The 27,602-nt window shown below is 44.2% G+C and overlaps 1 protein-coding gene across 1 annotated transcript in view; it reads left to right on the forward strand.

The window, feature by feature from the left end:
- PDCD10 (programmed cell death 10) overlaps nt 1-27,602 on the forward strand; it is an 89,136-nt gene that overhangs the window by 35,176 nt on the left and 26,358 nt on the right. The window contains exon 2 of the mRNA XM_077488030.1: nt 11,024-11,227. Within this exon, the coding sequence (XP_077344156.1) occupies nt 11,132-11,227 (96 nt within the window). The 5' untranslated portion in view covers nt 11,024-11,131. The remainder of the gene's footprint in view (nt 1-11,023; nt 11,228-27,602) is intronic.

A 27,602-nucleotide genomic window follows, 5' to 3' on the forward strand; every position in this document is an offset into this window, starting at 1 on the left:
TAGTCTCACTAGTGTACCCCTAAATTTAGGGGTGTCTACTTTCCAAAATGGGGTCATTTGGGGGGGGGGTTTGTGCCATCTTGGCATTTTATGGCCTTCAAAACTGTAACGCCCTTAGAAAGCCTGAAGGCGGTGCTTGGTTTTCGGGGCCCCGTACGCGGCTAGGCTCCCAAAAAGTCCCACATATGTGGTATCCCCGTACTCAGGAGAAGCAGCAGAATTTATTTTGGGGTGTCATTTCACATATGCCCATGGTATGCGTGAGCAATATATCATTTAGTGACAACTTTGTGAAAAAAAAAAAAAAAAAAAAAAGTTTGTAATTTTCCCGCAACTTGTGGCAAAATATAAAATATTCCATGAACTCAACATGCCTCTCAGCAAATAGCTTGGGGTGTCTACTTTCTAAAATGGGGTCATTTGTGGGGGTTTTGTGCCATCTTGGCATTTTATGGCCTTCAAAACTGTAATAGGTAGTGAGGAGTGAAGTCAAATATTTACGCCCTTAGAAAGCCTGAAGGCGGTGCTTGGTTTTCGGGGCCCCGTACGCAGCTAGACTCCCAAAAAGTCCCACATATGTGGTATCCCCGTACTCAGGAGAAGCAGCAGAATTTATTTTGGGGTGTTATTTCACATATGCCCATGGCATGCATGAGCAATATATCATTTAGTGACAACTTTGTGAAAAAAAAAAAAAAAAAAAAAAAGTTTGTAATTTTCCCGCAACTTGTGGCAAAATATAAAATATTCCATGAACTCAACATGCCTCTCAGCAAATAGCTTGGGGTGTCTACTTTCTAAAATGGGGTCATTTGTGGGGGTTTTGTGCCATCTTGGCATTTTATGGCCTTCAAAACTGTAATAGGTAGTGAGAAGTGAACTCAAAAATTTACGACCTTAGAAAGCCTGAAGGCGGTGCTTGGTTTTCGGGGCCCCGTACGCGGCTAGGCTCCCAAAAAGTCCCACATATGTGGTATCCCCGTACTCAGGAGAAGCAGCAGAATTTTTTTTGGGGTGTCATTTCACATATGCCCATAGCATGTGTGAGCAATATATCATTTAGTGACAACTTTGTGTAAAAAAAAAAAAAAAATTTTTTTTTTGTCATTATTCAATCGCTTGAGGCAAAAAAATAAAATATTCAATGGGCTCAACATGCCTCTTATCAATTTCCTTAGGGGGTCTACTTTCCAAAATGGGGTCATTTGGGGGGGTTTTGTACTGCCCTGCCATTTTAGCACCTCAAGAAATGAGATAGGCAGTCATAAAATAAAAGCTGCGTAAATTCCAGAAAACGTACCTTAGTTTGTAGATGTGACAACTTTTGCGCAAACCAATAAATATACAATTATTGACTTTTTTTTTACCAAAGACATGTGGCTGAATACATTTTGGCCTAAATGTATGACTAAAATTGAGTTTATTGGATTTTTCTAATAACAAAAAGTAGAAAATATCATTTTTTTTCAAAATTTGCGGTCTTTTTACGTTTATATCGCAAAAAATAAAAATCGCAGAGGCAATCAAATACCATCAAAAGAAAGCTCTATTTGTGGGAAGAAAAGGACGCAAATTTTGTTTCGGTACAACATTGCATGACCGCGCAATTACCAGTTAAAGCAGCGCAGTGCCAAAGTGTAAAAAGACCTCTGGTCATTTACCAGCAAAATGGTCCGGTCTTAAAGTGGTTAAAATAGGTCGGGTGCGCTTTTCCCATTTGAGGGGTTAGATCCAAGCTGCCACTGCTCTCCATGAGTGAATGGTAGTGAGGAATTGCATTTCAAGGCTCACATGACCTCCAGTCAAAAAACAAAAGGTGGTTTAAATAGAATGACACGATTAAAAAAAAAAAAAAAAAAAAAAAAAGCACACATTTATTGTTTCGGATAATAACCTTAACGTGTAGTGTATAATTTAGTTAATATGTGAAGTATTTAAAAAAAAAAAAAAAAAAAAAAGGCATTTTAAATTATCTATGCAGTGGTAAATATAAATAAACAACTATGGTTGGGGAACAAAATCTCTAATCGAATCTGAGAATAACAGACAGAAAAAACATATGGTATATACTATTAGAGGGTGAATCTGGTAAATCTCACCAGACTAGGATCACATTTTTTATTTAAAGAAAAAAAAAAAAGATTAAAGTGGTGTTGCCACCAAAAAAATAAAACTACTTAAAATTCGTAAAAAAAAAATCAAAAAAAAATAATTGGCAAAAAAAAAATTTTTTACTCACCTCTAAATACCGGTTGCTAGGGGGTCCCTCGTAGTCTGCCTTCTTCATTGCCCGGGCTGGTGATATCACTTCCCCTCGCGCCGCACATTCACCTGGGACCTGTCATGTGTCCCAGGTGACTGTACGGCGTATCACGGCGCCCTGCGCCGCTCGCGCATGCGCAGTGGGTACCCAGCTGTGAAGCCACAGCCGGGTGCCCACAGTATGCATGACGGCGCCGCGAGCGGAGCGGGGAGCGAGGGGGGGGGGCTTCGTTCCCCGCATCGCTGGACCCTGGGGCAGGTAAGTGTCCGATTATTAAAAGCCAGCAGCTGCAGTATTTGTAGCTGCTGACTTTAAATTTTTTTTTTTTTTTAGGGGGTACCCCACTTTAAAGACTATTTAGCAGGTGTTTCACCCCCCCCCCCCCCCCCCCCAGCTGGCTATACAAAAACAATCGCTTCCTTTTTAAGAAAAATTAAATTAAATATTATATTATAATTTATTTTAACAACGTTCGTTTGATTTTTCTAATCGTTAGTGGGGGTGAAATCTACGCTCCTTTCGACCATAGTGATGGAAAAATTTGAAGCAGAATAGAAAACTTCTTGGTCAAAGGATTTTCAGACATTGTGTGTGGTTTTTGTCAGAAATTTACGTTCATTTTAAAACTGAATGTTAAAAGCAAGTGAAATTTTTAAATGACTCTTTTTTTTTCAGTGAATGTACAAAGACTTTTCGTATGAATAGTCTCGGCCGAAAATCGGTGTATGGCCAACACAAGGCTCTGTTCACACCTATGCCGTTTTTGCTTTTGATCTGTTTCTACAGTGCTTTTTGCTGTGTTTTGCATCTTTGCACATGCAATTTTGTGCGTTTTTTACCACTTAGACTGGGCCTCTTTTTCAGACTCTGTTTACAAGTTAAAAACAAGTTTTCTCTTTGTTCATTGACGGACACGGCTCCTTTTAATTGGAACCAGGAGCTCAGCTGCAGAACAGGAGGTCGCTCACGTCCTCCAGTGGGCAGATCGACCCGTGCTGACCCTGTTGGCAATATTTATATCCCGGGCGTGGAAAACTGGCTGACAGGCAGACTACCTAAGTCGTCAGATGCTGGACCCAGGGGAATGGTTGATGCATCCCGAGGTATTCAGGCTCCTTTGCCTAAGGTGGGGCACACCAAATGTGGACCTCTCGGCTCAGTCGTAAGGTGCAGAGGTTTATGTCCAGGACAAGAGATTGCTAGGGGGACGCATCAGATTCCATGGGGGGTGAGTGGAGGCCGAGGAGATTCCAGTAATTCTGATTGCCCCAGATTGGCCTCTGCGTCCTTGGTACGCTGACCTAGTGCGACGACTGGTGGCAAATGTTCCTTGGCAGCTACCATTGCGAGAGGATCTTCTAGCACAAGATTCGATACTTCATCCTGCCTTACCATCGCTGGTTTTAACGCCATGGCCGTTTGAAAACCAGGTGCTAAAGGACCGAGGTCTGTCGTACTTGGTAATTTCCACTATGCTGAGGGCACGTAAGTCTTCTCGGAAGATTTACCATCGTACATGGAAGGCTTTACATCTCCATGTGTGAGTAGATGGGGTGGCGTCTGCACTTATTCAGTTTCCAGGATCCTGCTGTTTTTTTCAGAGAGGAGTGGATCAGAAACTTGCCTTATTCACCATCAAGGAACAGATATCAGCCTTGGCTGTCTTCCCCCCCCCCCCCCCCCCCCCCGCCCCCCAACACCCCTTGGCAACTCACTCATTGGTGAGTACCTTTGTGCAAGGGGCTTGACACGTTTCGACCACCACTACCTCTGTGGGATCTGAATATGGTATCTGCGCTTCAGAAACCACCGTTTGAGAACATTAGGGAGATTCCCTTGTTGAAATCTCTCAAAAGGTTTTTCTATATGGCTATTACATCTGCCAGGAGGGTTTCTGAGTTGGCGCCTTCATAGTTTCATAGTTAGTTAGGTTGAATAAAGACACCAGTCCATCCAGTTCAACCTGAGTGAGTGTCTACAATGGTCCCTTTCCCTGTACATTGCTACACCCACATTGGTCCCTATCCTCAAGGAGTCCACAATCATATACTAGGGCCAATTTTGGACAGAAGCCAATTAACCTACCTGCATGTCTTTGGATTGTGGGAGGAAACCGGAGCACCCGGAGGAAACCCATGCAGGCACAGGGAGAACATGCAAACTCCAGGCAGGTAGTGTCGTGGTTGGGATTTGAACCAGTGACCTTCTTACTGCTAGGTGAGAGTGCTAACCACTACACCACTGCGCCTTGTCATGCAGGTCTCCCTACTTGGTCATCCACAAGGATAAGGTGGTGCTATGTCCTCAGCCCTCTTTCCTTCCAAAGGTGTGTGGCACTGACCCCTCCCCCGAAGGAGCTGCTGGTTTTATTTGGGCTTACCATTGCCTCACCTGCTTGCTTCTCCGTCTGTGTTCCCGTGGTAGATGGCCCAAAGAATGTTGAAATCCTCTTGGGTTATTTATTTAGAACAAAGTCTCGCAATAGAGGGTAGAGGGTTAGGAGTGAGTTCAGGCACTTAGATTGCAAGATGGAAGTCTTGAGAGAAAATCCAGAGAATAAAAACTGTTTCACAACTGGATTTAACAACCCACGGATAGACCTTTCTCACTAGGTCTAGCAGCTGGTGAGGTGCTCTAAAAAGTCTCTGCCATAGACTTGTGAGATACACTTGAGCGTTACTGAGGGATGTGGATAAATTTAAAGAACTGACATACGGTACCAGTTTCTCTCAGCCGATCCAGCGATAACATGTGAGTGTTCCAGGTTGCGTCCTTCAACTAAGCCTCCAGGCTCCTTCAGAGAAACCAGCCGTGCGCACGGTCTTCTCCTGAAAGAGTCCTCCCCTTGGTTTCTTCAGTTGCTGGGCCTCTCCCTTCAGATGAGATGGCAACGGACCATCCCTGCAGTTGCGTCGCCTCAGGCGAGCTGGCCCTGAGACTCAGGATGCATAGTTATGCACCCCAGGCCAGGAGGGCCATGGGGCTGGGTCAGGAGGACCACCAGAACCAAACAGACAGAATATAATCCACCCGCTAATGTGGCGTTGGTACTTTTTTTTTTTTTTTTTTTTTTTTTTTTTTTTAATACCACCACCCAGAATGCACAGCAGGAAAAAGCTTCCGCTGGGCTGGTTCCAAGAGATAAGTGGCATTCAATACACCCAGCTAGACTGCTTTTCTACTCTTGCCAGCGGTGACAGGGACACATGCGGTCAAGGAGAACCCAGTGCAACCCAGCTGGACTTGTACTGAAACCAGAAATTTAGAGAAATAGCCCCGACTGTGGCTTCAGGCAAATTAACTTTTAAAAAACAATAGCACCTGCTTGTCATGAGCCAGCGCTACAGGTGGTTTCGACATTCCATCTAAGTGAGGACTTTGTGTTGCCTTTCTTATGTCCTAAGCTGACACACCCAAAAGAGGTTGCCTTACATTCCCTGGACGTGGTCCGGGCTTTACGGGTGTATCTGCTGTGGCTCCCTTCCGGAAGTCGGACTCGGTTTGTCTCGGTGGCTGGTCCAAAAAAAGGTCTAGTGGTCTCTTCATCCACCATTTCTGTGGGTCAGACAGATCGTGGTTCAGGCCTATGCCTTAAAGGGGCGGGTGCCCCCTTTTCCTGTCACGGCTCATTCCACTAGAGCATTTGGGACCTCCTGCACTTTCTGACGTCAAGCATCTGTCTCCCAGGTGTGTAAGGCAGCGACTTTGTCGTCTGTTCACACTTTCACTAAATTCTACAAAGTTGACGCAACCGCATCTTCGGATGCTTGCTTTGGCCACAAGGTTTTTCAGGCGGCTGTGTAAGGTTGCAATTACACTTTCTTTAAGTTACTAGTTTGTTGTAAATGCATCTTTTGATGCTGAAGTTGGCCGCTGGTTTTGGTGGCGACTCTGTTGAGATGTTCCTTTGTTGTGGGTGAAGTTATGCTTTGCTGTTTCCGCCCCTCGTCTTCTGACACTGCTTGGGGACGTCCCTAAGGTCAACAATTAAAGGAGTTGTGTCCGTCAATGAGAGCGAAAATGGGATTTTTGTATGCACCATAAAATCTTTTTCTCTGAAGTTCATTGACGGACACAGCACCCACCCCTCCTATTTCTGATTGTACTGCTTTTTGACGAACTGAGCTGCAGGAAGCAGGGTGAGGGGGTATAGCCAGAGGGACCACCCCCTGGGCGGTCTTGTGCAGTCTTGCTGTGTTTTACATGTTGCATGTTCTGCCTAGTCCTCTCCTGAAGTGGCATGATAACCCGTCAATGAGAGAAAAGGATTAGTGTGTAGTCATACTTACCTTCTCTGTGTAATGGTTTTGCACAGAGCAGCCCTGATTCTCCTCTTCTGGGGTCCCCCACTGATGTGTCTGTCTCCTCCTGCCTTCAGAGGGCCCCAATAGCAAGGTAAAAATACTTCTGACTTTAAAACCACTCACTTCCCGCCCAAGACTACATGTCCCATGAGGCATTGCGTTTCATACTTTCACAAGTTCTCAGGCACTTACTGACATGTATGGTCGGTGTACTGAGCTGTATGTGTGTTGCACTGTATTTCCTGTTATGTAAACAAATGCATTCTTTATGCAGGCCAACTAATCGGCTGGCCAATTAATCGTTGTCAACTATTTTCATAATATATTAGTTGTCAATTAATTGGTTGTTTCGGCTCTAATTTTATTAAAATCAAAAGCGAGAAACATACTTGCAAAATGGAGTGCACTAACAACCCTGCGCCACCTTAAAGAGGAAGTAAACCCTGATGAGTTTACTTCCTCTTTCAATCCTTGCAAAGGTAAAGCATAATGGACTACTATGCATCGCATAGTAGCCCATTATGTGTCACTTACCTGACACAGGAGCCAGCAAAGTCACCGCTGTCCCCTGTAGTTCCGAGCGTCCATCTTCTTGGTGGGTCTCGCTGCTCCGCCGCTGTGATTTGCCAGAGCAGCGATGACGTCACTCCCGTGCATGCGCACGGGAGCCGAGACGCGCGGCATTGCACGGCATCTTGCATGCGCCATAGACAGCGGTGCCTGTCTTCGGGCAAATATCTCCTAAACTGTATAAGTTTAGGAGATATTTCTTGGACCTACAGGTAAGCCTTAATCTAGGCTTACCTGTAGGTCAAAGTGGTTTGTAAGGGTTTACAACCACTTTAAACACTCTGGTATGTATTGACTTCAAATGCATATAGCATTCCCTTGGCCTTTTTATGAACGTTAATTCTGCTACTTAAAGCGGGATTCCACCCTAAAGTGGAACCTCCGCTGATCGGAACCCTCCCCCCCCTCCGGTGTCACAATTGACACCTTTCAGGGGGGAGGGGGGTGGAGATACCTGTCAAAGACAGGTATTTTCACCCACTTCCGGCCATAGACTCCCACGGGAGTCTACGCCATTTCCTGCCCTGCCGCGCTGTCTGCTGACAGCGCGGAGATTTCCTATTGCGCGGCTCGCGCATGCGCAGTAGGGAACCGGGAAGTGAAGCCGATTCGCTTCACTTCCTGATTCCCTCACTTAGAATGGCGGCGGCAGCAGCCGAGGCCCGAGCGGTCGATCGGCCTCGGCTGCCGGCATCGCTGGAACCCGGGACAGGTGAGTGTACATTTATTAAAAGTCAGCAGCTGTAGTATTTATAGCTGCTGGCTTTTAATATTTTTTTTTTTTTTTTTTTGGCGGAATCCCTCTTTAACCACTTGGGATCCGCGCTATTGCCGAATGACGGCATTAGCGCGGACCTAGATTGCCGGGACTACGTCTATTGACGTCGTCCCGGTTACGAGCGGCCTGCGCGCCCCCTGAGGGGCGCGCGCGGCGCGCTCTGTGATCGGCGAGTCCGTGAGACTCGCCTGATCACCGATCCGTGTAAGGGGTCGATCCCGACCCCTTATCACGTGATCAGCTGTCAGCCAATGACAGCTGATCATGTGATAAAACGGAGCCGGTAATCGGCTAGTATTCCTCCTCGCGCTGAAAAAAAAAAAGCCGATCGCCGGCGGCCGTGTTCGGGACATCAGTCCCGATCACGGCCAACAATTCAAGCGGACACCTGCCCCCTGCCAGTGCCCACCTGCCACCCGCAGTGCCATCCTGAAATAAAGTAAGTGCCCCCCTGTCAGTGCCACCCAGCAGTGCCCACAGTGCCACCCACAGTGCCACCCAAAATCTGCCTCAAAGGTGCGGCACCCCAGTGCCGCCCATCAGTGCCCAGCAGTGCCACCTATCAGTGCCCATCAGTCCCATCTATCTGTGGTACCTATCAGTGCCCATCCGTGCCACCCATCCGTGCCATCTTATCTGTGCCCATCTTTGCCCATCAGTGCCGCCTTATCTGTGCCCATCGGTGCCGCCTTATCTGTGCCTATTAGTGCCGCCTTAACTATGCCTATCAGTGCCCACCAGTGCAGCCCATCAGTGCCCACCAGTGCAGCCCATCAGTGCCCACCAATGCAGCCTATCAGTGCCGCCTCATCAGCGCACTTCAATGAAGGAGAAAAATGACCCGTTTGCAAAATTTTATAACAAACTATTAAAACATGATTTATTTATTTATTTTTTTTGCATCTTTTTTTTGTTTGTTTAGCAAAAAATAAAACTCCGAGCTGTAACTAAATACCACCAAAAGAAAGCTCTATTTGTGGGAAAAAAATGATAAAAATTTCATTTGGGTACAGTGTTGTATGACCGCGCAATTGTCACTCAAAGTGCATCAGCGCTGAAAGCTGAAAATTGGTCTGGGACTGAGGGGGGTTTAAGTGCCCAGTAAGCAAGTGGTTAAAGAGGAACTGCAGTCTGCTCACATAATCTGTAATAAAAACATCTTTGCTATTCTGTTCACTTCCTGGATTTACACAGGCACACATCCAGCTCTGCAGTTCTTGTTGGCCCTCTTATGACTCATTCTCCCCCCCCCCCCCTTCCCGGCAAACTCTGAGAGCTGTGGATGATGTCATAAGCCTAGGCTTTTTACCAGACAAGAAACTGGAAGTGGGCTGTATAAGGTGTTTACTGGCAGGAAAAAAAAATGTTTTGCTATCCAAAGTTAAAACAACAAAGGCAGAAGATTTAATAGACGGAAAGATGAGAAAATAACTGAAATTCAGCTTAAATGTTCTAATATTGCAGACTATGATGATGCTTTTATGAATGAAGGATAATATTTAATGGCAATTTCTTTGATTTGCATCTATTTTAACACCGTCTAAAGTACAAGGAGACTTTTAACCAACCATCATTTTTCAGGGATGGTGTTTGCTTTCGCCTGGCATTCTGCTTTCTGTGAACTCAGACAACCAGTTTTTGAAGATCCTTTTATGTGCCAGAATGCTGATCTCTAATCAGCCCCATTTATGTGTGTTTTTTTTTTTTTTTTGAAGTGACATCTAAGAGGAGGGGATCCTAGCAGTGGGCTACTGTGGCTTTGTGACTATTTACTTTGCTGCTTTATCAGCAAAGCTGTGAATGGGCAACTACTGGAGTGATCTGTACTTCTCTTTCACCCCCTCTAAATGCTGCTCCTACTCCCCTTTGCCTAATAAGTGATGGATGTGGAGTGGCAGCTAAAGCTGGCCATACTGTTAGATTTCACTTATTCAGCCCCATGGCCCAAATGAGAGAAAATCATTAGATTCCTCCATTCATGCTATACATGGTGTGCTACTAGCCCTTGTATTCCAGCATCTACACCTGCCTTAATACCTCAACAGTGATTTCATCTGATAGTAATGGTTGCTGTTCAGCTGACATTTTTTCCACCTGGCTCCTTCAATGGCTTTTTTTTTTTTTTTTTGTTTTTTTTAATCAAATTTTGTTGAGTCAGTTGATGCTGACAGGGCCACCCACAGGTCTAATTCCAGCCAATTCAGCGGGAATCTGCCTAAATTCAAACCACGCATTGCCAGCTTAAGCCATTGGGTTGTGTGAGGAAGCATTGCCATTGGGCCGCTCCTCCATACTGGCATTCTTTAATAGTAGATGAATGAACCACTGCAGTCTGACTTCTCTAATCCGTTTTTATATACCGTATCGGTGTATAACACCACCCCAATTTTAAGAGGAACCTTTAAGGAAAAAAACTTAAATTTTAAATAACTTTGAAGCATAATTAGGGTCATAACTCATCAATGCACCCTGCTCAGTGCCCATCTGCAGCCATTAGCTTGCCCAACAATGCAGCCTGTTCAGTGCCCATCATTGCAACCTCACCTTTCCCATCGTTGCAGCCTCGCCGGTGTTGGATTATCCCTGCTGTCTCTGAATGAAGAGGAGGAGCAAACGCCACTGAATAACACAGAGCCACTATCTCCTGTGTACCCGTCACTCATAGCCACACCTCCTGGTCCTGCTTGTATGATGGACAGAACAGTGGCCCAGTGCGGGGCCAGGAGGAATGACTGTGAGTGATAAGAACACAGTAGATTGGGGCTCTATGTAATTCAGAGGCGCTCGCTCCTCTTCCCGCAGACAGCAGGGATCAGGTATATAACACACACCCACGATTTTCCCTTGATTTTTCCCTTGATTTTAAGGGGGGGGAGGGGGAGTGCATGTTATATGCCGATACGATACGTGCAAGAAAACCATTTTTAAATGACAATGTCTGAATAGTGGGGAGTAAGCTGCTGAATTGTGTTTTTTGTTTGATCATGACCATCAGTAAAAATGAACATGAACGGTTGCCAGAAACTTTGGTCAAAAGATCTGGAAATTGAATATAATTTTTCTTAAATTGCAGAAGTACTTGATGAGGATTTGTTTCTTCTTTCCTAGGGTAATATTGAACCATTTCTTACATTAGAAGAACCACCAGATCCAGCACACTGAATGAGGAGTTACTTGCTTCCATAGCATCATATTCTAACAGCCTGGTCTCTTTGAATGAGGATGACAATGGAAGAGTTGAAGAATGAATCAGAGACCACTTCCATGGTTTCCATGCCCTTATATGCGGTTATGTATCCAGTCTTTAACGAGGTTGGTATTCTGTTTTAATTTACAAGTCTCTAAAATGGTCAAACAGGGAGCCTAATTCTGGCAACGCAAAAGTTACTCTTATTTAGCCGGCACAGATGAAGCTTGTGGTGTTTGTATGGTTCCTCAATCCACAACCAAACCCCCCCCCCAATTTCCATATCCCACACGTTTCCCTATCTCACAGGTTCACACCCCCCACCCCCGCTACTTAATACATTGATCAGTGTTGTAACTTGTTGGTTGAGTGAAAATACACTGACATTCTTGTTCGTTTTTAATTAAAGGTTTTTCCAAAAGTACAGTCTGCAAAAGATAAGGTAGAGGCCAGCAGTGTTCCAAATAGAAAGTACAGACAGACGTACGGTAAAAATGCTAGACAAAGCATTGAAGGAATGCTCTCATCTGTTCCTGAGATTCACTTTGCATACGCTCAATTTCGGTTGACCTCCCTTATAGTAGGACATTCTCGCCATCTGAATCACAAGCTACCAGGATTATTAAAAATAAAAAGGTATCCTTGAACTGAAATGAGGGGGGTGGGGGGGGGGGGGGGCAGCAGGAGGCCTAAAAAAAAAATGCAGTACTAGAAGAAAAGGAAGGGGGTGGGGAGAATGGCTATGCGCTCCAGTCCTCCTATTCCAGAGTTCAATCTAATTGGGTATGGTCAGAGGGTCATTAGTTAGGTGCTTGACCCAAAAGTCCCAAATGTTTTCCAACAGCTTCACTTTGTCATTTTTAAGATTGCTGATAATCCAAGAGTTTCTATTTAAATTGTTTACAAATTCTAAATAGAAATCTAAATCTAAAAGGGTCATGCACTTTGATTTTGTAGAGTATAACGTAATAAAATGGGCTTGGCTTAGGATATATTTACTAATGTGTAAATGTAACAGAGGTATTTATTATCACTCAGATCACAGCATTCCACCTGAGAATTTTTTTTTTTTTTTTTTTTTTCTTAGGACAGAGCCATTTCTTCTCGGGCATCATCAAAGTTTAGACTTTACTTCCTGGGCAGAGATTCCAGTAATGACCCCGATCATGTCTTTTCTAAACTAGAATCCCAGTCCAGAAAGTAGAGGCCCACACTAGGTAATGTCTAAGGCTGCATTCACACCTGAGTGTAGCTTTTTCAAGCGTTTTTTGCGGCGTTTTTACTGCGATTTGGCGGCGTTTTTACTGCGATTTGGCGGCGTTTTTTGTCGCGAATTTGTGCAGGGCAAAAGGTCACCAATGTTAAAAGAAGAAAAACGCCCAAATCAGCCCGATTTGCGCGACAAAAAAGGGTCCGGAACTTGTTTGAGCTTCAGGCGACTTAGAGTGGAGATGTGAACCATCTCCATTGAGAATAATGGATTTTTTCCCCTCCAGCGTTTTGTAGCTTCAGGCGTCAAGCTACAAAACGCTCAGGTGTGAATGGGGTCTAAAAGATAATGCTGAAGAGAAGCAGAAAGTCATTGTCAAATGAGACTACTGTGAGCTGAAGTCCTGAATGCTTTTCCAGGATCCTCTTCCTGATCACAAATCTTCCCCTATCCTTCATAGTGAATCTCCCTGCAGCGGTCCCTGGTATACAGAGAAGTGAGGTGAAGCTGAGGAACGCGGGCTGTGCAGAGCCCTACTTGCATCTGTTCAGCATGTTTAGTTTTTCTAATTTGGAGAGATTTCACATCACATGCCGATGGGAAGACTCAGTGAGCCTTTCATATTACACAAGACTACAGAAAAAGGGTGTTTCTTTTGGGGGGGTGTGTTTATATTTTGAACACTACCAATGTGCAAATAAGTTGGCATACATTTTGAGTAGACTTTACTGCAGTGTCTTTGTTTTCTCTGTTGGTCATTCTTTGAAATGTTGCTCTACTAGTCCTGTGATGACACATCCCAGCTAACAGCTCAATTAGGGTGAGGTCAGTATGGGTATAGTTGAGCTATTTACACACTTCCTGATTTTTGCCAAAAATATACTTTGTGTTTCTGGTAAAAAAAACAATTGCTGAAAGTTTATGTAGTATTGGCGTATATCTCTGTTCACACAGACTAGTGTTACGCAACCTCTCTTCCTGCTTATAAGCAAATAGTCAGCAAATGTAATTTGTTTCAAGTTTTACCAAACCATACTCCACCTTTCATGCAATGTTTTTAATATTGCACCCATATTAAGGGTATAAACATGGGTCCTTTCCTCAGCACCTCCTATTCATGGGCATCTGTGAATGGAAGACTAAATTGTATCTGCCACTGGGCAAAGGGACTTGTAGATCTCAATGAAGCGCAAGTGCAGGGACATCACCATACTCGTTTACTGCTTGCAGCCCCATAACAGGAGGTAATTACTTAGAGTCTGCAGGAGGCTGTCTGTCTTTCTGCACAAAAAATTTAATGCACATAATTTTTTTCATAATACAGACTCCTATTGACAAGAATACTGACTTTATGACTGTGTGTAAAGGAAATGAATGGTATACCACTGCTGAGTGCTACTTCTAAAATACTAGTAGCCTAGCTGTCAGGACTCTGAAAACCTAATTTAGGTTAATGTGTGCTAGCAGTGAAGCCAGATGACTTTCATGGCAGCTAGGTAACAAGCATTTTCAGGAGGTCTGTAATGTCTTCACCTATTTCTCTGAGATTTTCTTAACCCCTCCCCCCCCCCCCCCCCACCCCGTGTTTAATAGTTTTGAACGCCTGGAGGTCCGTTGGGAATGGTGATCAGTGGTAACATGATCGAAAGCTAGTCATGTCAGCTACTGATCTTTACTCCAGACCAAGAGCTGTCTTTGCCAGCTCAGTCTTTTTGTTGAGCGTACACAGTGAGCATGAGCTCAGCATATAAACATAAACTGCGCAGTGCCGCATGTGTGGGCAATAAAGCCCACTCTCTTGCCTTATGTGTTGGGGTGAAGGGGTTAAAGCTGCATGGTATTTTGAGCGGGGACAAAATGCATGTAGTAGGGTTACCTGCACTGCAAAAGTTAAGTGTTTGGAGTCTGGAGATATAGGGGGGGGGAGATATACTACTTTTTGTTTGTGTGGTGTTTTTTTTTTTTTCCTAGCAAACTTCAGGCACTTTTTACCTCTGCTCCAAGTTGTGGGCCAGCCCTCAAGCCCACTGTGTGCCAGGACAGCCCCCAGCTGTCCTTTCATACAGTGCAGAAATTGTCACTACATTGTATCTGACATCAGAGCACAAAGGCGGCTGAATTGCTATTGAGAGGAGGCTTCAATGCGCTGGTTGTGAGCCTGCCGGAGTAAGGAATACAGTAACTATTACACCTTATTCTTCTACCCTCTAGAGCAGGGGTATCAAACTAGTGGCCCTCCAGCTGTTGTGGAATTAAAAGTCCCATCATGCCTCTGCCTGAGGGAGTCGTACTTGTAACTGTCAGCCTTGCAATGCCTCATGGGACTTGTAGTTTCACAACAGCTAGAGGGCCACCAGTTTGAGACCCCTGCTCTAGAGCTAATGGCTATTTAACCCTTGTAGTGCAGGGAGGCAAATCTAGTTTTGGATAGGGTTGGGATTTTGTGGTGGTGGCCATTGTTGCTGAAACAGTGTACAAAAATTCTAAATGTTAGTGTTGACGTGAGAGCAAGAGGTGAAGCTATATTTTTCCAATGAGGATACAGTAACTGTTCTGTTGACAATTTGCTCATATAATTCCCCTCCCTCCCTGATTGGGGGCTTTAGTTCCTCCTATTCTACCCAAAAGTAAAAATATACATTTAACCCTCAAGCGGAGGTTTGTGGTTTATTTTTGTTTTGTTTTTTTAAAGCTTCCTTGCTAAGACCAATTCTAGCAGTGTTTTTAATATGGGGTTTATTTACTAAAGCTGGAGAGTGTAAAATCTGTCTCACTCCTGCAGAGAAACCAATTGGCTTCTAACCTAAGCTTGTTTGAGTTTTTTATTTTTTTATTTTTTTTTTTTTATGCTCTTTCGCAAAAAAAAAAAAAAAATAAAAAAAATGTGATCAACACAGGATCAATCAGCACTGTCCAGACAGAGAGTCTACTGTAGGAGACCAGATATATTGAATGCAGGGTCCTGGGTTTAGTAACACTTTAAGTCATGGTAAACCCGGCGTTCAGCTTTTAACTTTTTGGGTTTTACATACATAAACCTTTCCTAGGAGAAATATGAAGTCTGCCATTACTGGCCTCTTCTGCAAATGCTAGTTATCTGGCTGTAACTTTGACATTCTGGTTTCAGTAATCTGACCCAGAAGCATGTGATGTCTTTATTCTGACTTGCCTTGTTCTAGTCAAACTAGTGTTTGCAGAACAAGATCAGCAGTGATGGCTCCTTTTTTCTCAACAGTTGTTTGGAGCTGAGAAGATCTCCTTCCCTGGCCTGCACTCAGTGGTGGGCACAGGATTTCCTTCCCCCTGTAGCCTGAGCGGCACTTATTTTCCGTTACTGGTTCATGCTGAGGCCAGATAACTAATTAGTATCTTCAGAAGATCAGTGTGCAGGCTTCATATTTTCCTCAAGTTTCCTTTTTATAGCTTGATACTGGCTTGCCTTTTCAGGTCACCTAATAAAGGTGCATTAAATTGCTGCTGAGGTCATACTTTTGTTCCCAGTGTTTGGCAGCACCATCCATGAGTAGATCTGGCTCATATTGCTGCTCTCTCTCCCAGGTTACACACAAACTACCTTTTTTTTTTTTTTTTTTTTTTTTTGCTAAACCTGATCCAGATCTAAAACTTTGCTCTGTTTTTTAATGCCTTGTTCACTCAGGTAGTTAAAAGGGACAGCGCCAACAGGACAAGTGGATTGGATCATGACAAATTTAACTTTTATAATTGAGCTTGACGAGGGGCACCATCTTTTGAACTTGCCCATGTGATGTCAGTTGAACACGCTGCAACTGCGAGCCAGAATCTTACAATGCAGGTCTTTACCGATGCGAGCAGCTGTGTCCAATCACAGTGTAATGTAAATGCTTGTTATCTGCAGTCCTCTCCTCATGCTAACAGTGCTAGAGTAGAGCTGATGACTGGCAAATCCACACAGCGGACATCTACACTGATAATCGGGGGAATGATCATCGGTGCTGCCAGTCAGTGTCCATCAGTGCTGCCTCATTGGTGCAGGAGAAAAGTTACTTATAATGGAAACTAGGAAAAGCACTTTTCAAAATTTTTCGTTGTCCATCTTGTGTCTTGTTTTTTGTTTTTGCTAAAGAAAAAAAAAAGTGGAGATTACCCCCCAAAAGAAAGCTCTGTCTCAAAAAATGATACATTTTAGTTTGGGTACAGTGTTGCATGACCACGCAATTGTCATTCAAATTGCAGCAACACTGAGCTGAAAATTGGCCTCGGCAGGAAGGGGGTAAAAGTGCCCAGTAGGCAAGTGGTTAAACATTGACCTCTATCCTACAGAAGGAGCTTCCCATTCTGCTTTCCTCTGATAATACACTTTGCATTTGTGAAGAGCAGCTTTCCTGTTCATATATGAACAGAGAAGATGTTCAGATGTATCAGGGGTAAGTGTACCCATGTACTCACCTATACAATTAGACAGGCTTCATTTGTCTATATGGATAAACAAAACTTTCTCCAGTCTATAATATAAGAGGACAGAAGCTTGGCATTGGTCTTAATCCCTTACCTAATGCAGTAAAACGAGGGAGTTTATTTACTAAAGGCACATTCGCTTTGCACTAAAAGTTCACTTTCAGGTGCAGTTGCTGTAGATCTGAGGGGGACATGCAAGGAAAATAAAAGAACAGCATTTTTGCTTGCACGTGATTGGATGATTAAATCAGCAGAGCTTCCCCTCAGATCTACAGTGACTGTACTTCCAAGTGCACTTGTAGTGCAAAGTGGATTTGCCTCTAGTAAATCAACCCCCATTGTCACAACAATCTAAAAACTTGCCGCCGGTGAATGGGTGAGAGCTGAGGAATTGGCTTGTATGGCCGTGGTTAAACCGACTCTATAATCTGAACGGCCCACATAAAATGATCAATTACCAGATAAGCACTCTGCTTTCCCACCGTGGATCTTATCATCCCAAGATAAAGGCTATTTGTAGAAGAGATGAATCCTAACCTCTTCCAGCAAGACCCTTCTTCAAGGCTTGTAATCTACAAGGGTTTAGGCACTATACAAATGTTTCCACTCGTGTAGCGTCTCCTATAAACAGAGAGCCACAATCTTTTCTTATGATCTGTGCTTAGGGAAAGAAAAAAGCTTTTTTTTTTTTTTTCTTCTGCATTATACAGATAATTCTGCTTTGCTTTTGCTTTCCTTTTTTATAGCTTTTTCTGATGTGATAAATTTGATTTATGAGCACCGTGGGAGTGTAAGAGGACAAAAGGCTGTGTGTAAAATTATAGCTTCAATTTGTGCAGTGTCTCCAACTTGAATCAATCAGAGATTTGGCTTTAGAAAATACCATTGTATTATTTTTGGGCAGCTGGTAAACAGACTGCTTCGTAATGCTTGTGCATCTGTACAGAACCCTCTCCAATAGGAGATCGTTTAGACACATTGCTTTTGGCGGATTGTTTTTTGTGCTTGCATACCAAAACATGCAGATGCTGCAGAATCAGATGTAGAAATGTTCTGTGTCCTATAGAAGATGCTGGCTGCTTGTTCACCTGCTAGAAGTCTTGTGGTGCAGTTCTCTACGTGATGCTGCATACTTTCCATACTGCGCTTTGTAGAATGGGCAAGGCACTGCAAGCTTTGCAGATGTGAAAGCTTTTATTGCTCTGATCTGCTAACCCTTGAAATCTCAAATTCACCTCTTTGAGCTGCAATGCAGTGTTTTGAGATTGCAGTAGTAAAATAGATTGCAATGTATAAAACATTTAAAGCAGTAGTGTTATCTGATGTAAACCTGTAGATCTTGTTCCAAAGTATGACGCTGTTAAACTGCTAAATTAAATGGTTAACTTTGACCTAGTTGACAGCAATTTAAAGGGCTGACATGCATTCTTGTGCCCAATGCCCTAAAAAAACAAAACAAAAAAAACACCATTCGTTATATCTTGACTTTAAGCACAACATAGTGATTCAGTCCAGTGGTTGCCAACATTTTCAGACCTCACGAATTACCAAATTCACAAGTTATGAATCTTGCAGGGTACAAACATGAATTTTACATGCCTTATACCAGTAATGACGAACCTTGGCACCTCAGATGTTTTATAACTACCTTTCCCATGATGCTCAACTTCACTGTAGCATGCAAGAGCATCATGAGAAATGTAGTTTCAAAACATCTGGGGTGGCAAGGTTCAACATCGCTGCCTTAAACACACAATGTTCGGGCTCTTTGCCCTCCCCCTCCCCCCTCTCCCCATTGGATCACACTGCTGCCTTGTACACGCCATTCAGCTCTCTGCACTCCCCCGCACTGGCAAACTGGCTGTTGGCTTGCCAGTAGTAGTGATTTGGTCAACTGTAAAGCTGCCCAGTCCTTTCCACAACCAGAAGAACATGCGTTTTTGTCAGCTCCCTATGTTGTAGCAATCACGTCCACCACCCCACAGATGGCTCAATCCCCTTTACAGGCTGGGTTCACACTTAATTCGGACGCACCTCACAGCAGGGGTCCAGTTTGTTCCTGTTTTCCGTTTCAGGGTCTAATCGGGTCCAAATTTTTGGCTGAATTAGAACTCGAAAAGGGGCCAAAGACGCACAGGACCTCTGCAATCCATTCCACAGCCAAAACTGGGATGTGCAAACCGGCTCCATAGAGAGACGGTCAATCTCCTGTCGTGTGAATTGGATGCGGAGAAAAACATAAGAGTGAACCCAGCCTTGAGGATCAATGGAGCCACCTACACTATATTGTCAGAAGTATTTGGATGCCTGCCTTTACACACATGCACTTTAATGGCATCCCAGTCTAATGCCGGCCAAACACTGTTAGATACGATTTTCAAAAGAAAATTCTTTTGAAATTCAAAGAATTTTCCCAAGTGTTCTTCCAGGACAGCCCTTGAGAGATGGAGCTCCTCCCATCGACACAGGAAACACATTGCCACAGTTCAAAAGGCGGTCCCTCAGGTCCCTGGTCAGTCATTTGTGTTTCCTCCGTCGGAGGAACATGTTGCCAGGAACCTGGAGGCCCCTCTCAGGGGCTGCCTGAGAACCTGCAAGCCTAAGGGACCGGGTCCTGGTTTATGGCTGCAGTTTGGGTCCATACCTTTTTTTCTTTGGCTCGGGTACCGTCCAGCTGAACCGGAGCAGACCCGTTACCCTCCTCCTTCCAGTGCCGAGGTGGCCAGGGGCAGAATGACGCCGGTTTCCCCCAGGAGTGGTGAGTGGAACCTTCCATCTTCCCTCCTCGTTGCAGGGGGTCGGAGACGCCGAGCGTTCACTTCCGGCGGAACCGCGTCATCACTGCGTGCCGAGACTTCCGGTTCCGGGTCTCTAAGGGTACAAGGAGGAGAGGGAGAGCCAGCGCTGTGCCTGTAAAGCCCGACCAGCGTCCAGCTATACCGGATTAGCGGCGGGATTCGGAGCGTCAGAGGGGGACCATGGAGGCTATTCCCCAGGATACTCCGGCGGAGACAGGCACCAGCCAAACCCAGGTAGGCTGCTGGGCATGCTATTACTCTGGTGGAGTGGTGGTGTTTGTAGGCTGGGCCCTGTAGTACCCCACGGTGGCGGTTTACTCACAGTGAGGTTGTTTGTTAGTGGTGATTCTAAGAGGGACATGGTGCTGACGCTAAGAAATCCTTTGTCTTCTTATTTTTAGGCTAAAGAGATGCCAAGGGAAGACAAGACAGGCCGCAAAAAGTGTCCTAATTGTGGGAATAGGTTGTCCTCTGGCTCTAACAAAGCCCTATGCAAGCAATGCATTGCAAGCTTGCTTAAATCTGAGGCAGATTCCCCTTTAGCAAAGTTTTTGGGCTCCTTTAAAGAGGAAATGGCGTCGACCTTTAAGTCCCTCCGGGAGTTAATCACTGACGTGGGATCAGCTGCAGCTGCCTCCACGAGTAAAACAACTATAATCTCATCACCATGCCTTACAACACCCAGCTCAGGGGAGCCCCGTATGGTCAGGGAGCCTAGCCCCACGTTGATTAGCCCCGAATCCTCTGACACTGACTCGGGTCAGGAAGAGGATCAAGCAGCATCTAAAGCCTCAAAATATAGATTATCTCTCGAGGAAGTAGATGAGCTAATGGGGGCTATCTATGATACGCTGGAAATTGAGGAGGAAGAAACTCAGTTATCCAGACATGATCAAATGTATGAGGCTCTGGGGAAAAAGAAAGCAAGGGTTTTTCCTATACATAAGGTGCTTTCTGACCTTGTCCTTAAGGAGTGGTCTGAACCAGACAAGAAGGTTTTCTTTCCTAAATCCCTTAAGAGAAGGTTCCCTTTTGATGAGAGCCCAGAGGCGGTCTGGAATAAAAATCCAAAACTAGACGCCCCTCTGTCCAAAATCTCAAAGCAGGCTGATCTGGCCTTTGAGGATATGGGCCACCTGAAAGATCCCATGGACAGGAGAACAGACATTGTCTTAAAGAGGGCCTGGGATGCCTCTATGGCAGGCTTAAAACCAGCTCTAGCCACTTCCTGTGTAGCTAGAAACCTGGAGTTCTGGTTATCGCAACTACAAGAACACTTAAAGGCAGGCACTCCTAGGGGGGAGCTTTTGAAATCTTTCCCTATGCTTTTTAAGGCCACCAGTTTCATCTCTGACGCCTCCACGGACTCCGTTAAATTTACGGCTAAATCTGCAGCACTTTCAGTGGCAGCAAGGAGGTCAGTATGGATGAAAACCTGGGGGGGAGACACGGCGTCTAAAACCCGCCTGTGCAGCGTCCCTTTTACAGGAGACTTAGTCTTCGGGCCTGAATTAGACTCCGCCTTAGAAAGGACGGCGGACAAAAAGAAAACCTTTCCTGCAAAAAAGAAAAATTTTCAAAGAAAAATTTTTCGTCCCTTTAAGGAACCCTCTAAATCAGAGAAGAGTTCAACCCCCAAAAAACATTGGTCGGGACATAAAGGGAAAGGAAAAGGGGGCATACTGTTTAGCCGCCCCAATCAGGATCCCAAACCCCAGTGACGTCAGGGTTCCTGTGGGAGGAAGATTAAGCAAATTTCTTCCTCAATGGGAAGAGACAACCTCGAACGAGTTTGTCTTAAACATAATAAAAAGGGGTCATGCGCTGGAATTTCACAGCAACCCTCCTTCCAAGTTTCTGGTGACAAAGCTTCCAAGTCACTCAGAAAAGGCCAGGGCCTTACCTTTACTAATAGGGGAAATGGTAGATCAAGAAGTTGACACCAGTCCCTATTCAGGAACAAGGGGACGGTTTTTACTCGCACATCTTTGTGGTAAGAAAACCGTCAGGGAGATTCAGACTAATTATGAACCTCCGTCCACTGAATCGCTCCATCCGTTACAAGAGATTTCGGATGGAGTCCATTTATTCCATAAAGAATCTCCTGCAGAAAGAGACATTTATGGCAACCCTGGACCTAAGGGATGCTTATCTGCACATTCCAATAAGGGAGGAATGCCAGAAATTCCTTCGGATGGCAGTGCAGATAGACACAAAGGTTTACCACTTTCAGTGCAGAGCACTTCCCTTCGGTCTATCATCCTCTCCGAGAATCTTTACCAAGGTTCTCGGAGAGGCTTTAGTTCCTCTGAGGCTTCAATCAGTCTCAATTATCCCCTACCTAGACGATCTGCTCCTAACAGCCCACTCAGAGAGTCGTCTTTCTCAGGACCTAGAATTGACTCAACTCAGTCTGAGTCGATTAGGGTGGATTGTCAGTCAGGAGAAATCCAAGACAACCCCAACACAGGAGATCCTGTATCTGGGGTACTGGATCAAGTCTGTAGATCAGAAAATTATACTGCCGGAAGAAAAGATTTTGAATCTGTGGCAGAGAATATCTTTTCTTCAATGCAGCCCCAAGTGTACGGTGAGGGAAGTAATGTCGGTCTTAGGTCTTATGACGGCAGCCATTCCAGCCGTACAATGGGCCAGGTTCCATCAAAGAGAACTTCAGGGTTTTCTGTTAGAACAATTAAAAGGCAGAGATCTGGAGGAGGAGGTATCGATCCCCTCAAGGGTAAAACGCTCCCTCTGGTGGTGGAAGGACAGGGAGAACCTAAACAAAGGGGTTCATTGGGTCCTTCCTATCACTTCAACACTAACAACGGATGCGAGCAGTTGGGGCTGGGGAGCCCACCTAGGCTCAAGCTGGGTCCAGGACAAGTGGACCCCGGAGGAGAAATGTTTCTCTTCCAATTGGAAAGAACTAACAGCAATCCTGAGAGCTGTTCTAGCTTTCCACCCCGCAATACAGGGTCACCATCTACAAGTCCGTTCAGACAATACGACGGCTGTAGCATACATAAACAAACAAGGAGGAACCAGAAGTCCTCGTTTGATGTTGGTAGCCAGACGCATTCTCCAGTGGGCAGAAGCCAATCTGGAATCCATTTCTGCAGTTCACCTGAAAGGGGAGTTGAACAACAAGGCGGACTTCTTGAGTCGACAGAGGATTTCGAACCAAGAATGGTCCTTACACCCAGAGGCATTCAATCTCATAACAGCTCACTGGGGAGAACCAGAGGTAGACCTTTTTGCGAGCAGGAAAAATGCAAAGGTTCCCAATTTTTTCTCGCTAAACCCAGGAGATCAACCCCTGGCGGTAGATGCCTTGCAAACTCCATGGACTTTCAGTCTGGCGTATGCATTTCCCCCTCTTCATCTCATTCCGAGGGTCCTAGCAAGATTCCTCAAGGAAAAAACCTGTTTGATTCTAGTAGCACCTTTTTGGCCCAGGAGACCGTGGTTCACAACGTTGCTACAATTGACAGACTGTCCGCCTCTAAGACTTCCCTACAGACAGGACCTCCTGTCGCAGGGACCTCTTTACCATCCGCAGGTCGCCACACTGAAGCTGTCAGCGTGGTTACTGAGGAGGAAATCTTAAGGAGTAAGGGCCTGTCAGACGAGGTAATTGCGACCTTACTACAGAGTCGCAAACCAGTCACGAGAGCTATTTACAAAAAAGTCTGGAAAAAATTCAATAGCTGGCTGAATGGCCGGGACATAAATACGGCTAATATTCTACAGTTTTTACAGGAAGGTGTAAACAAGGGTTTAACCCTAAGTACTATTAAAGTACAGATAGCTGCCTTAAGTGTATACCTAGATGAACGCTTACAGGAAAATCCTTTTGTCGCTAGATTCTGTAAGGCAGTCGCTAGACGCAAGCCAGTCAGAATCACAAAAGTCCCATCCTGGGATTTAGCAGTTGTGCTAAAAGCTTTCTTGGGGTCACCCTTTGAGCCTATCTCAGAGGCCTCCCTAAGGCTTATTACCTTTAAGACAGTTCTCCTGGTGGCAATCACTTCAGCCCGTAGGGTCAGTGAAATCCAAGCACTTTCCATCAGGGAACCATTCCTACAGATCCTAGAAGACAGAGTCATTCAAAAGACAGACCCTGGGTTCTTACCAAAGGTAGCATCTAGTTTCCATAGGTCCCAAGATATTGTCCTCCCTTCATTTTGTCAAAATGCAGCAAATGAGAAAGAGGAACGTTTTCATTTATTGGATGTGAGGAGGTGTATTCTAGAATATCTTAAAATAACAAATCCATTCAGAATCTCAGACTCCCTTTTTGTCCTTTTTTCCGGACAGCGTAGGGGACAGAAAGCTTCAAAAGTAACCATAGCTAGATGGATTAGGCTAGCTATAGCAGAGGGGTATAAGGCCTTGAATAGAGATCCTCCTGAGGGTGTTAAAGCTCACTCAACAAGAGCGTTGTCTGCATCCTGGGCAGAAAGAGCTGGTGCCACCCCGGAGCAGGTATGTAAAGCAGCCACATGGTCAAGCTTTTCCACCTTTACAAGGCATTACCGACTGGACTTAATGTCTAGTCAGGATCAGGCCTTTGGGAGGAAAGTCCTCCAGGCCGTGGTCCCCCCCTAATCTGGTAAGTACTTGGGGATCCTCTCAAGGGCTGTCCTGGAAGAACACTTGGGAAAACTGGAGTTAGTACTTACCGGTAACTCCTTTTCCGGTGGTCTTCCAGGACAGCACGATCCCACCCTTTATTTGATTGTAGTGATGTACTAATGTTATTACCTGTTATGGTTTATATGTTTTTCAGTTCCATCCTTCGGTTCTTGGTGAATGACTGACCAGGGACCTGAGGGACCGCCTTTTGAACTGTGGCAATGTGTTTCCTGTGTCGATGGGAGGAGCTCCATCTCTCAAGGGCTGTCCTGGAAGACCACCGGAAAAGGAGTTACCGGTAAGTACTAACTCCAGTTTTCCTACGAATTTCCCACCATTAGTGGGGCTGCAATGGCCGATTTTCGTGCGGAAATCAAATTTGAGGAATGTTGGAAATTTTTTTAACAAACTATTTTCTAATCAATGATGGGATAATCGTGTGAGAAATGTAATAAGAAAAGAAAATTTATGGAGAGAAAAGATTCCCGGTCACATTCTTTTCTGTAGCAACATGATTGTCAAGAATTGGGAGTTCTAAGGATATCGGGGCAGTTGCTGAGGCTGCTCCCTTGATATCCACACCCAAAAAATGTTTGTTGAGGGGACTATTGCGGTACTAAATAAATAATTCATAGACTGTTATAAAAAAAATTACAAATAATTTAATAAGGGCAAAAAAATGAAATCCATCAAAACTTCCATATTGCTAAAATCATATACACCACAATTTAATAAACTACCGACGGGTAGCCCTGTAAGGCTTCTATTGCAGAGTGGTATAGAAACGTTTCCTCTACCGGTTTTGCGGCGAACCAGCCATGGAGATTGTCGTTTCCTGTCCAAATTCACAGTTCACACTGCAATATGCAGACTGATCTGGAGGCGTCATCAACTTTGTATTGAGACCCGCAGCGTTTTTGCATAGGGCAGTGTGAACTGCTTGCTAGTTTTATGCAATTCGGGAACCCGCACTGGTTACCACATCGCATATATGTGTGTGTGAACTGGCAAAGACTTCCTTTACTTGGCACTACCTCATCTTTTTATACATTACCAAACCTTACTAATATACTGTGTGTTGAAGTTATTTTTACTGAAAATAGGGCTTTGATAAATACGTGCGCGTGCGCGTGTGCGTGTGCGCGTGTGTGTGTGTGTTAATGTTATGACATAAAAACTTGCAACTACCAACTTTTTTTTTTTTCCTTTTACCTCCAGTGTCTCCGCTTTTCAAAATGTTTGGACATTTTTACCATGTATTAACAGCTACAAACTTTCAGTAATTTTTATTTATTTTTTCTTGTGCAAGGTAGTGCTGTAGAGAGCTACCAGGTAAACCCAGGTGCCATAAGCGACAAATGTAATGGTTTAAACTTGGGTTCCACATTGTAGGATATGTGGTTGCCCTCATGATGGAAAGCTGCAACCTATTTTGATATTGGGGAACGGTGCTCCTCTTATGTTTTCTGTGCCTGAGCCAACCTAATTTTAGAGGGTGTAACAAGTTCTAGACTAATGCAGATCTTTGGGGGAACCTGGATATACATTTGTGAGGGAGAATGGCATAGTGGTTTATGGCAGGGAGTGTTGCAATGAATTGTGCCAAGTTTTTGCATTCATTTATGTAAACTTGTATCTCCGAGAAATGATGGATGATGTAATAAACTCTAACTGTCACAGGTGCAGCTGATAAAATTAGAATATCATCAAAAAGTACATTTTATTTCAGTTCAAAAAGTGAAACTCATATGTTTATATAGATGTGTTACATAGAGTGATATATTTCAAACATTTCTTTCTTTTAGATTTGATGTTTATGGCTTACAGCTAGTGAAAACCCGGAATTCAGTATCCCAGAAAATTTGAATATTAGAGAGAGATATATGTATGTATGTGTGTGTGTGTGTGTGTGTGTATGTGTATATGTATATATATATATATATATATATATATATATATATATATATATATATATATATATATATATATATATATATATATATATATATATGGATTTTTAATACAGAAATGTTGGCTTACTGAAAAGTAGGTCAAAAGTGCTGCACAATCTGTTGGCGCTATATAAATCCTGTATAATGGGTCCATGTACAGTATAGTATGCACTCAGTACTTGGTTAGGGCTCTTTTACATAAATTGCTGCATCAGTGTGGCATGGAGGCAATCGGCCTGTAGCACTGCTGAGGAGTTATGGAAGCCCAGGTTCCTTTCAGCTCATCTGCATTGTTGGGTCTTCTTGACAATACCCCACATTCTCTATGGAGTTTAGGTCAGGGGAGTTTAATGGCCAATTAATCACAGTGATAACATGATCATTAAGCCAGGTATTGGTACTCTAGCAGTGTGGACAGGTGCCAAGTCATTCTGGAAAATGAAATCCGCATTTCCATAAAGCTTGTCAGCAGAGGGAAGCAAGAAGTGCTCTGGAATTTCCTGGTAGCGGGGTACACTGATTTTGAACTTTATAAAACACAGTGGACCAACACCAGTAGATGACATGGTGCCCCAAATCGTCACGTTCAGTGGAAACTTCACACTGGACCTCATGAAATTTGGATTTTGTGCCTTTCCACTCGTCCTCCAGACTCTGGGACCTTGATTTCCAAATTTAAAAGCAAAGTTTTCCACTGTCCCTGATAATTTGGGGAGCCATGTCATCCTCTGGTGTTGGTCCACTGTGTTTTCTGAAGTCCAAAGCCAGCACAGCCCTCTACCAAGAAATTCCAGAGCACTTCATGCTTCCCTTTGCTGGCCAGCTTTATGGAGATGCTGATTTCATTTTTCAACAGGACTTGGCACCTGCCCACACTGACAAAAGTACAAATGATGATGTTTTAATGATTGTGGTAGCACTGTGCTTGATTGACCATCAAACTAATTCGCCTGACCTAAACCCCATAGAGAATCTCTGGGGTGTTGTCAAGAGGACGATGAGACGCCAGACCCAACTATGCAGATGAGCTGAAAGCCCATATCAAACCTAGTCTTCCATAACACCTCATCAGTGCCACAGGCTGATCGCCTCCATGCCACACCACATTGATGCAGTAATTCATGCAAAAGGAGCCCTGACCAAGTACTGAGTGCATACTATACTCTGTACATGGGCATACTTTTCAGTATTTAAAAATCTTTTTTATTTTTTTATTATTGGTCTTCTGTAATATTACTTTCTGAGATGCTGAATTTTGGGTTTTTACTAGCTGCAAGCCATAGTCCTCAAAATTAAAAGAAAGAAATGCTTGAAATATATCCCTCTGTGTAACACACCTATATAAGATGGTTTTCACTTTTTAAATTGAATTACCAAAATAAATAAACTTTTTGATCTAATTTTATGAGATGCACCTGTATATTGTTATGGAGCATAAAAAAATGCATTAAATGGCATTGTGTAA

Source organism: Lithobates pipiens, unplaced genomic scaffold, assembly GCF_037356315.1.
Source record: "Lithobates pipiens isolate NorthernLeopardFrog02 unplaced genomic scaffold, aLitPip1_a1.2 Scaffold_18, whole genome shotgun sequence".
Taxonomy (NCBI): Eukaryota; Metazoa; Chordata; class Amphibia; order Anura; family Ranidae; genus Lithobates; species Lithobates pipiens.